The sequence below is a fragment of the Protomyctophum bolini genome (genome assembly GCF_963924005.1).
Source record: "Protomyctophum bolini genome assembly, chromosome: 3".
NCBI lineage: Eukaryota > Metazoa > Chordata > Actinopteri > Myctophiformes > Myctophidae > Protomyctophum > Protomyctophum bolini.
Window position 1 is genome coordinate 19,754,547 of NC_137864.1, and position 12,503 is coordinate 19,767,049.

Sequence of the window (12,503 nt, forward strand, 5' to 3'; positions counted from 1 at the left end):
GGGAACGGGCGACACCGTGCAGACCTCCCCAATTTCCTACACCACCAGCAGCCACTGCCAGGCAGAGAAACATAGACATAGTTCTGATCATCAACTCCTGCTTCCATTATTAGCGACATGTGTTCGGGTGCAGTACTTAGTTTAGACAGTTTTTGGTTTAGACTAGTCATTGGTTAGACCAGTCATTAGTCCTACAACTACAACCTATTTCAAACCCTCACCCTAAACCTAACCTCCCACGGGACAGCACACCTAAAGCTAACCTTAACGCATGTCTGGCAATGACTAGTCTAAACTAAGTATACACCCCATGTGTTGTGTTCACTTAAAAAATGTACTTTTTTTACACTATATTTTGGAGTGGTGTTTACTTTGTTGGACACATTGTAACAGATGAAACGTGAGGGAAGGAAGGAGGCGCGTGGCTGCCTGTCGTGTTTGTTACTTTGTTTCCACAGACAGACAGTGTTGTAAAAAGCAGTGAGGAAACAATGTTGCAATGATTGTCACCACCAAGCAGAACAACTGAACAAGTCACTGACTGCAGCCAAAACAAAGAGCCCATGATGTCTGTTTGTTTGCGTTTGTTTTACTACATCCACATTATCTGCCAATGAATCTCGACAATGCATGGTGGCAGCGTGCACGCATGAGCCACCCACCGGGCGGAGAACAACAAATCAAAGATCAATCAATGAATTGGTCAACGTTCGGGGCTGATTCTATAGCCTAAAATGTTAGACTCTCGTATAGATATATTTATCCGATTCTGACCGAATCGATAAATACATCTGCATGTGTCTACATTTTAGGCTAATTCGTTGTCATTTCCGAAAATACGAGCACTCTCTCGCTCTCTTGTTCCAGATATATAGGCTACTATATAGATGATCAAGAGCGAAGTTTGTTTCTCTGTAAAAACAACAAACACACGCTGGCTGGCACAATGTGTCAAAAAAAGAAATAAAATAAAATAAACTGTGTGCATGATCAAAAAGCAGTTGCCACCAAATCAGTGCTTTAATTAAAGTGGAAATCTGTTCCAAACAACTTTTCGCTGCGGAGACTGTAGTGGAAACGAGTTGCTAATTTGTAGTTAGAGCTCAGAGCGAGAGGCTCAGACAGAAAGCCTGAGACTTTTTACACGTTAACACCCAGTGTTAGTTTAACTGAAATGTGGGGAAGTGAGACCATTTGGGTCCGTTTTCAGTTCACACTCTCAGACAGCAAAGATGTAACACTGCTGATGACAAGTTGACAACACATGACCTGCCGTCAGTGCCGTGTGGTGGATGGTGGTGGTTGGTAAGCAGTGCATATAACATTGTAGTGCGTGAGTGCGAGTGCGAGTGCGAGTGTGTGTGTGTGTGTGAGTGAGTGAGTGGAGAGATTTGCTTCAGTGAATCCCCCGCTATGAGGCTGGCCATGGCCAGGCTAAAGAAGGGCCAGCTCTCTCACTCACTCACAGTGACTCACTGGAATCACAGCTATATGAGGACTGGCCAAGCCCAGGCTATACGGCTTCTTTTCCCTTACCGCTATGAGAGTGTTATTCCGCTGCTCGGCGCTGGAGGCCGAGTCGGGGTCCTGCGCCTTGTTGCCGGAACCCTGCGCCTTGCTGCTGCCGCCGGCGGAGCTCTTCTTGGCCCGCTGCTCCAGGCTCCGCTGGTACAGGCTCACCGTCTCCCGCCGCTCGATCTCCAGCTGCTCGGCCTGCGCCTGTTGGTAGCGGCTCTCGCAGTTGACGTGGTGCCGCCGGCAGCCCTCGATGCGCTGCCGGAGCCGCTCCACCACGGTGCTGTGCTTGGGCATGGCGGGCATGAGGTTGTTGTTGTTGTTGTTGTTGGGGAGGACGTGGTTGTTGTGGTTGCCGCCGGGTCCGACCCCTAGCGCCGCCACCACGGACCCGGGTCCCACTCCCGGGTTCATGATGCCGCCGTTGTTCATGCAGATACTGCCGGTGGGCCCGGCAGCGGGGGAGGCAAAGTCCCCCATCATTGAGCCGAGTGGCTGGTATTTTGGAAGAACTTTTCAACCCTCCTCCTCCTGGCTTCCCCCCTCACTCTCTCTCCACTCGGGGTCTCCCTCTTTCAAAAAAGTGCTTCAATCAAGGCAGCGTAGAAAAGAGAGAGCTAAGATGAGTTAAAAGAAAAGAGGAACAATCAACCAGGGTTTAGTTGCAGACAAACAGACATAAAGATCGTAGTAGTGGTGGTGGTAGTGGCCGCTTGCTCTCCTTCCCTCCTCCGTCCAGATGAAACACAGAGCCGCTCAACCATTCAAGAATGTTTCAAAACACATCATCGCTCCTTGGGAAAAAAACACCAATATACACCCAACAAAACACCGTTGAGTTGCAGCAGCTGCAAAGAAGAAAAAGACCCGATCCGATCCCAAGCGTGGCTGGTTTGTTACAGCCAGCCTTCCAACATTAAAACCCACTACTATATCAACAACTATACTCCACACAAAACAACCCCGGATTCGGTTGGTTTGGGGTCTTGTCTAAAACGTTAGCGGATCATCAGTCACACACACGCACGGCAACACCACCGCACGCTCCCTCCGACGGCAGCAGCAGGTCGATCCTAGCCGTTTGTATTGTGTCGTCCTTCTTTGAGGAAAAAAAGTTTTGCTGCCTTGGTGAACACCGAGCGGACTCTCTGTGAGTCTCTCCGTGAACTTGCATCTCATTGGGGTTATTTTTGTTGGTTAGAAATCCTCCTGGGCTGGGTGAAGAACAGACACAGAACAGACGCTGTTGCGCCCCGAGAGTTGTGTCCCCGGTCGGTCGGTCGATGGACGGACGGTTGGTTTGCAGGCAGGAGCCGATTAGGAAGGCGTGAAGAGACCGTCTCTCTCCGTGATCTGCTAGTAGGCTAGTCAGTGCTGGCTGCTGCTGCCTTACCTCCTCCTGCCACCATCACAGTAATCCAGCCCGCTGCTCCACCATGCCAGCGGAGTGATATCAGGACAAGAGTTGAGTAAAAAAAAAAACCCAACTAGGCTGTGAGTAGCCCCGACGATTCAAGGCGCCCGGGAAAACCCGGAGTGGAGTTGAGCAGGACAGACAGGAGGATCAAGGGCCTGGCTGTCTCTGTCCGGATCAGGAGCGACTAGAAAGCAGAGCTAATGTTGAAGCGAGTGTGTGTGTGTGTGTGTGTGTGTGTGTGTGTGTGTGTGTGTGTGTGTGTGTGTGTGTGTGTGTGTGTGTGTGTGTGTGTGTGTGAGAGAGTGGTGGGCGAGTGGGTGGGTACAGTAATTATGACCGTCTGATGTCAGTGTATCAGTAATAGAGCCGTCTCCAACCTATATACAGGGCCAAACAATGCTGTTTATTAACTGTATTAACAATTAACTTAAATCATAGGCCTATTACGGTTTAAAATATGATGGTTTTTTGCATAGTAGCCTGCTGTCTAAGTATTTGTATACATGTCATTCAATGTTCTGATGAATTTAAAATGGAGGACCCTTATGGAAACAAGCCTATATAGTCCTGAACTGTACTTTGCTTTGATTGATTGATTGATTGATTAATTTATTAACAGATTAACAGATTAACAGATTGGAGAATTACAGTACATTTCGAGCACAACTCAATACAAAACTGTTAACTGTGGACGACACCATAAAGTATGACACTTGTTTACAATAGGGCCCACCGTGTTCAATTCAACATAACAATTAGAGACGTACAAATAAACCAACACATGGCCATATTATGGCCTAATGCTAGTGTTTTTAAATAAACCAACACATGGCCATATTATGGCCTAATGCTAGTGTTTTAAACCAACACATGGCCATATTATGGCCTAATGCTAGTGTTTTTAAATAAACCAACACATGGCCATATTATGGCCTAATGCTAGTGTTTTTAATTTGCCCTGACGAGTCAAGTTCACTTCATATTATGGCCTAATGCTAGTGTTTTTAATTTGCCCTGACGAGTCAAGTTCACTTCATATTATGGCCTAATGCTAGTGTTTTTAATTTGCCCTGACGAGTCAAGTTCACTTCATATTATGGCCTAATGCTAGTGTTTTTAATTTGCCCTGACGAGTCAAGTTCACTTCATATTATGGCCTAATGCTAGTGTTTTTAATTTGCCCTGACGAGTCAAGTTCACTTCCAGGGAGAGAATATGCTATGGTTATTGGATAGAAATAGCAATGATGGCCCGGCTACACTATGAGTCTATGAGGCTACACTATGAGTCCAAAAGTCGTTTTGCGAATGTGAAGAAAACATGGTCCTTGTATTCTGTGTGTGTGTGTGTGTGTGTGTGTGTGTGTGTGTGTGTGTGTGCGCTCACTCAGTCCAGCCGGCTTAGTGCCTAGGAATGAATGGTATGTTGATTTACATGCACGCGCACGCACGCACGCATGCAAGCAACCACACACACGCGCACGCATACGCACACGCACACACACACACACACACACACACACACACACACACACACACGCGCGCGCACACACACACACACACACACACACACAATAATGTAACTCTTGAGAGCGTAAAATTAAACCAAATGGACCCGTACAGGATCCATTTGGTTTCATTTTTCGCTCTCAAGAGTTTTTTTGGTTACCAACTGTCCATCATTTAGCTGGTTTAAAACCACTGGTCTATGACTTGGGCACTTGTGCACGATTCCCTGGCATATCTTTTCAAATGGGGATCCACAGGCTAAGTAGTGTCAATTCGGGGGTCCTTGACATGAAAAAGTTTGGGAACCACTGCTTTAAACACTTTAGCACTTTATGAACATGAACAAAATAGATGGGTCCCCCCTGGAACTCCCTCAGGTACCCCTGGGGGTCCCCGGACCCCACTTTGGGAACCACTGGCACTGCCATATCGTACGGCATACTATGGCACGCCGTTTTTCATCATTTTTGAGGATTTGAAAAAAATGAAAAAATGAAAAAAACGATGGGTTATAGCCCATGTTTTTTGAAATTTTGAAAAAAAAAGTTAGCCTCGTTTCTCATCATTTTGGACCGTGGGCTATAGCCCATATCGTACGGCATACTATGGCACGCCGTTTTTCATCATTTTTCATCATAAATGTGTACGTCTAAATGTGTACGTCTAAATGTAGACGTCTAAATGTGTACGTTTTCTCTTATGGGGGTCCCTGCACGAAGTGTGCACAGCGCACCACTTGTCCAACTTCTCAATTGTATTTACAGAGATGTGTGAGTGGGTGGTGGTAGTTGGGATGTGTTTGGACTGCTTTGACTGACTGTGGTGTGAATCAGACACTAGTAGTATATTGTCATGTTTAGAGTCGTACGGATAATATTGGTTTGGCTGATATATCTTGACAATTATTCAGCCAATGTGTTTGTGTCCAGATTTTAACCACGTTCAAATTTAACAAAAATAAGTTTTACTCTTATGTAACAATAAAGTACAACTACAAACCTTGAAACCTTGAACCTTATGGCTATAACAACTTCCTTGTGAAGCCCGTTTTCCAGTCTGAGCTGTCCACAAATGAATCCTCTAGTCATGTTTTATTGTCCCCTTCTACATTAGCCTGACACTTATCCTGAATTTTAATTTTGTTTCACTTCATTAGTATATATCTTTTTAATGCATGGCTATAGCGATTCAGGGCTGGAGCCAGGCTACTTCTACATGGCCCTGTTAGATTATGATCGGGTCCATTTGGTTTCATTTTACAAGAGTTAAAGATCTATAAGGGTCCATTTGGTTACCAACTCCTTGGCTCCTGTGATGCTTGCATGTACTCAGTTTTGTCAAGCCCAGAGGAAGACTATTCCAGTATCCCGTTGAAACATTGCTTTCTGTATTTTGATAAGTCAATATTGCATCGTGGCTACAAGATGTGCAGCCCTCCTCCTTTTTTTAAATCAGTTGCACAACCTCTTTCAACCTGCTATATCTCCATTTTGGGCATGTCATAATAGTGAACATTTACAACTTGAATGTCAAAAATGGTAGATCACGGAACGGGGAAACAACTTCAGTGACAACACAGAAATGTGTGTGGAGGAATTAATTGGCATAATTGAATGCCACAGACGAAAAACAGTCAAAGTCCACACTATTGCTCCATAATGTATAAATGATAGATAAGGGTCCAGGACAACGAGGCCTTTTCGTGGAGGGGTCAGAATGAAATTTGGACTTAGACTGTTTTTCGTCTGTGGTACTCAATTACTAAAATTAGAGAGTATAACGGGGGTAAAAAACTAACATTTAAAAATATAATTGAAAATGCCATATCTACAAGCTCACAAATAATGCATTGCGATGTGGCACGTTGTGAGCTTGTAGATCAGCTATTGTTTATAGGCCTTAAGTGGTCAAGTTCACATCATGTGTATAGACTCGTTTGCTTTTAAAGGGCAAGACCTGCACCTTTTTGAGGTTTTAGTTGTATAGTTATCTTGTCAAGATGTAACTCCAAATGTGGACCAGAAATCTAAAATAATTGCACCAGTGATTAGAAATTGATAATTCAAAAATATGCTCCTCGTTGACTTACAGTGTGCGCTGAAACAGCTGTTGAAGTCAATCTTTTAACACGTAAACAAAAACAAAGTTGATTCAGACAATAGAACACCAACAAACCTATACTGTATTTGTATTATTTCAATACAAATGCTAATCTCCTGTTGATTTTACTATTTGAAGATCTGGATCCGGATCCATGGATCCAGTCCGGGGTTTCTTCCTGATAAAAATGGCAAAATCAATCCCATTTGGACTGGAGGTGGTTACATCATGGCAAGGTTATAATACCTATAAACCCAAACCTCTACCAAAGTGTTCTGAAGTGTAGAAACTTTAATCAAATCAAAGTTTTCAAATTGGATTAGATTATTATTATTCTTTGCACTTTTGGACAAAATCTGTGGAGCCCAGTCGTGAGGCTTTCCCAGTTCAACTTCAAATATGATTATTAGGGGGGTTCCCAGTTCAAATATGGTTATTTAGCAGGGGGCCCCATTCAAATATGATTATTTAGCAGGGGGCCCCATTCAAATATATTTCAGGGTGGCCACGTCCTGATCGACGGTTGAGAACAACTGGACTAGGTCAGGATCTGTGATGCAATAATCTGGTAAGAGCCCCATATGGTTTCCTTTCTTTCAGTTTGCATGTCACAATGGCTAAGAAGGCAAAGAAGAGCACCTAAATTGTAATTGCTGTTATTAGATGCGTATGCATTCTGCTTTGTTACATCACTGTTGCACAGAAATTACAAGACTACAAATCAAAGTTGTAACAATTGTAATTAACAAGATGGTCCAGGTTAGCATGTTGTTGTGATGGAGGTGTGATGTTGCTGTGAAGTTAAACTGGTAAATATGAGTTGCAAATAGCTGTTTTGCACTATTTCCATCTCCCATACACTGACACTCAACACCGCTTGTTGCATGCTCTCTCAAGTCTCTCAAAGAAGAGCCAGAAGAATTTCATATCTCTCACTGTCGTGCCAGTTTGTCCAATTACAACTTAATGTGGTAGGTAAAGTCTAAGAAAGAGATTCAGAGTCACACACACACACACACACTCACTGCACTCCCCCACCCACATGCAAGCATGCGCGCGCGCGCACACACACACACACACACACACACACACACACACACACACACACACACACACATTCACACGCAAGAAAACATTAATGGTGCTCATAGCTGAAGTTCAGGAGCAGGACCTCCAATGCAGCTACCTCCACCTCCCATCAAGCCACCTCCAATCGGGTCACCTCCACCCGTGTATATAAAGCCCATCCAACCTCCGGTTCTCCCCCCGTTCTCGCTTTCGTCGTCCCACCCCCCCACCCTAATTCTCATCCTACTCCCTCTAACATCTCCTAACAGATCCCTAAGGGTGGTCTGACGTGCCTCGGGAGCATGCCGGATCCCCGAAGCTTCCCCACCTCGGCTCAAATCCCAGACGCCGCCGATGGCCCGTCGTGGGCCATCACTCCGCTGTCGTGTTCATAATCATGTCCTTCCTGTTTTCAATAAACCTGTTAAATGTTTAATTGGTGGTGTGGTCCTTGATAGTGAATTACAATGAATGAATCCCTCCAGTTTGCTTCATGTCTACCCTATAACCAGAACCACACCAGTACACTTAACGGTTAACATCCATACATCCTTCTATAATTTAAGTTTACGTCACTACGAGATACAGTATATTTATGTATAACTTTGTATTTGCTGAACTATTGTGTGTAGGGGGCGTAGGCGTATAGCCGAGTCTCCCCTTCCAGGAGCAGTAGTGGAAGGTGGTCACAGTCAGTCTCCTTTTCTCTTCTCTCATCATTGGTGAGGTTGCCAGGCTGTTGCATTAGACTGTCTACCTCTAAATATTTAATGTGCCTGACAGAGCCGTGGAGGATGTGACGAAGAGAGGATCAATGTGGAGATGCTGATGTATTGACGATCAAGGGGGAGGTCTGAGGGATTAACAGAGGGCGGGACAGAAGTGTTAAAAGGGAAGGAGAAAGGGAGGAGTGAATGGAGTCAGCCAGAGCCTGCTATATTGCTGACAGAGCGCGGGAGAGAGCGAGTGCGGGACGTAGGTAGGTAGGCCTAGTGCTTTGGTGACTCACAGAATTGGTACTTTAGCATCATTTACCTTCGCCTCGACCTCCTACAGGCGTATGCATAGGCTCAACCTATGTAATTAAATAGCACTTTATGTAGACATGGCACTTTATATAGTGTATAGTTCATGATGACTATGTTTATGTTTCGATGATGTATTACCATGTTCTTTGTTCTTGCTTACTGTAAATCGCTCTGGATTAAGAGCGTCTGCTAAATGCCTACATTGTAAATCATTGCAAGTGATCACACCAAACATACACGTACTGCATGTACAAATACTGTACAGGTACATGTACTGTAGCCTACACACCTCATATCTTGAAGGTGTCTCGATATTCGTCTCACAAGCAGATGATGCTGTGTTTTTACATCCTTTTATCAATTCCTATTTTCTTCCAATAGAGGTGGTTTTCAATGGTGATCGAGGTTCATGTTATCTTCCCCAGTTCCTCTCTCCCCTCGCGGAACAAACCAACCGCTATAGGAGTCCTTAGTGCAGTCATAAGACATGAATGAACCCTCACCAGTTTACACCTGCAAGCCCTGCAGTTTGTGTTTACTTTACCACACAAGCCCCTTGTCCACCCACGCTGGGCAAGACCTACAGTAAGCTGTAGCTGTAGACTCTAGTCTAGCCTATGCATTTATTTCACAAAGTACTGACACAAAATGCAAGCACCTGACACAAATGCCAGCGTACAGTAGTAGAATGCAGTCACAATATAGGCTTTCCAAATAAGAAGTAAAGTTGGATAACCCATTGCACCCAGCCAGGTTTCATCAAAAAAGATCATTCTGAAGTTACATTGCTCTCTTTCCATTAACCCATTTTGGACTGAGGCTGATGACTCCTGACCAAAGTTTTCTGAAAAACCTCAAATATTTATATAGCAGCATCACATTTTTGTAATTTTTGAATACTGTACATATTATACTGTACAGAAACCCCAAAAGGGGTTCCCGCCCAGAATGCCTCATTTTCTCTCTCTCTCTCTCTCTCTCTCTCTCTCTCTCTCTCTCTCTCTCCCCACCTGACAGCGTATACCTTATCAAGAAGACTAATCCTTGCCGCATCTGTCTTTGTCCCTTTGTTGCATGTCAAAAGAACAATATATTTGATAATGATAATTATATGTAATTAAATGACACACCACCACTGTATGTGTGTGCATATATTCCTTCTGTGGCCTGGTTTGGGGACTTGGGCAATAACTGTTTGCGTTGGCCCATAGCGACAAGGGATCAGGAGATCATGTAGGAATGCTATTGCACGCACACACACACACACACACACACACACACACACGCACTGGCAGCCACCACCACCACCACCACACTCACTCAGCAGTGAGTTGCATTGTTGTATTGCACACAGTGAAGAAAAGAGGTGAACTCACAGAGTGTACACACATGTAACAGAATGGACCTGTAAGGTGAACTCACAGAGTGTACACACATGTAACAGAATGGACCTGTAAGGTGAACTCACAGAGTGTACACCTAATAACTCTATGGTGTACACTCATGTAACGGAATGGACCTGCAAGGTGAACTCACAGAGTGAGTTCATTTCTTTGTAAATGGATAAACGGATGAGCTTTTACTGAGGTAATGAAACATACAATGGTTGGTGAACACCTCTTTTCAGTGTGACATATACGTAGCAACCCCATCTCACCCAAATACGGCTAAATAGCACGGATTGCAATTCCGTACATGCATACACACATATAGAAAAGGGCCAGTTTGTCCAATTACAACTTAATGGGTAGGTAAAGTCTAAGAAAGAGATTCAGAGTCACACACACACACACACACACACACACACACACACACACACACACACACACACACAGTAAAGTTGAGTCAGATATACACATGTTTTGAACTTAAAATGTAAGTATTGGAGAGATTGAGACAGACAGACAGACAGACAGACAGACAGATAATCAATTAACCCCATGTGGGTAGAACAGTCTGAAGGACAGTCAATCCACAGTGTATAGCGATATACGCTATATTGTTTTTTGAAAGAGTCGCTGTGCACTCTCATAGCTCTTTAAAAAAACATTCCAATGATTTGGAGAGAGACAAATGGATATGAAAAGTAATAATAGGCCTAATAACAATAAAATTGTCATGAATGGGACAAATAGGAAGAATGAGAGAGAGTGTGCATGGGGGAAGGGAAATGTATGACAATAACACAGCATACTAATCAGTCACACACACACACACACACACACACACACACACACACACACACACACACACACACACACACACACACACACACACACACACACACACACACACACACACACACACACACACACACATATAGTGATTACAAAGAATGCTGGGTAATTATGCTAATAGCACAGTAATGAGATACATATGCCCTCTCTCGTTAAGGAAAAACATGTCGTTTTCTTTCAAAATTATGTTAATTTGCCAACGATCACACACGTATACATGCATACATACACACACACACACACACACACACACAGGCACAGGAAATTGTATCTAATTATTGCCTGAATGTGTTCTTTGCTTCTGTATATTCCGAATGTGTGTATTTATGTGTCATCATGACACCATCTAGACTGGACTGGACCCCCCCCCACACACACACACACACACACACACACACACACACACACACACACACACACACACACACACACACACACACACACACACACGCCATCTAGACTGGTCCACACCTGAATGCTGGAAGAGGCCAACCGCTGAGTGATATCATGTCCATGACTGCACACGCACGCACGCACGCACGCACGCACTTATCACAGATCCTTTAATGACTGTTATTCTCATGCCTTTTTGCCATGTCACGGTGACACACACGGACAAAAACAAGAGCAGTGCTGTTATGTCTAACAATGCACCAAACAGAAAAACACACCTGTAGCTGTGATACAATAAATGATATCATTCACTTGACAGATCTAATCGTTAAAATGCAGTGTTTTGACAGCTTGGCAACTATACAGTATAGGCCTGCTACTGTATACGTCTCATTTGTACTGCCACAGATATGAAGTTGGTTTAGCTTTTATACAAGGCTCCACTTGAATACGTTTAGGATGGAGAACAGATTCTACAAACGTCTTCTATACCAGTGGTACTTCAACTATTTCTGACCCCAAAAATGATCTGTATTTGGCTACCGACCCTCATCGGATTTTTTTTTTTTTACCTTTAAAAAAAAAGTATAACATTTATTAAAATGCCAGTAAATTCTTTGTATATTTCAAGTTATTTGTCATGTCTGCCCTGTGCACCTTTTTATTACGAAGCCTAAATTCATAATGTTCCAATTTCCAATGCCAAAAATTATTTGTGTGACAATTATAGGCCCCCTTTACACAATAACGGTTTCCACAGAAAATGGCTAAATAAAGTATTGTTTGCAGGGGTCCGTTTACTCCGTTAGATGACAACAGAGTTTTTGGGGGTTGAAAACGTAACGAAGTGAAAACTCACACATTACTCACACGTTAGCCAGCTGCGGACCCTCCATTTGAAAATATATGCCAAGGCAAGGACCCCCATAAGAAAATATTTTTGCGGCTCTAGCAGTGATTTTCAACCATTTTCATTTCAATGGCCCCTGGTTTGACCGGAATTAGCCTACGGCCCCCATTTTAATGGAATTTCTATCTCTGGGACCCCAATGTAGGCCTATGGCCTATATTGTAAAATCACCTTATTTGTACACTCTGAGTTACAGACCCACAAGGCCCATTTTGTTCAAAACGATCATTTAGCTGGGGGGAGGGAACTCCCTCTCCCTGTTGATTTTGACAGCTTCATTTTGATTTAGGTTTTAGTTTTAGTGTTTTGAATAAAAAATAAATTTGT

General features: G+C 43.7%; 1 protein-coding gene across 1 annotated transcript in view; it reads right to left on the reverse strand.

Annotated features, from left to right (window-relative positions):
- Positions 1 to 2,987, reverse strand: part of maml3 (mastermind-like transcriptional coactivator 3) — a 146,394-nt gene extending 143,407 nt beyond the window's left edge. Inside the window, exon 1 of the mRNA XM_080760369.1 lies at positions 1,537 to 2,987. Within this exon, the coding sequence (XP_080616495.1) occupies positions 1,537 to 1,998 (462 nt within the window). The 5' untranslated portion in view covers positions 1,999 to 2,987. The remainder of the gene's footprint in view (positions 1 to 1,536) is intronic.
- Positions 2,988 to 12,503: the final 9,516 nt, after the last annotated feature.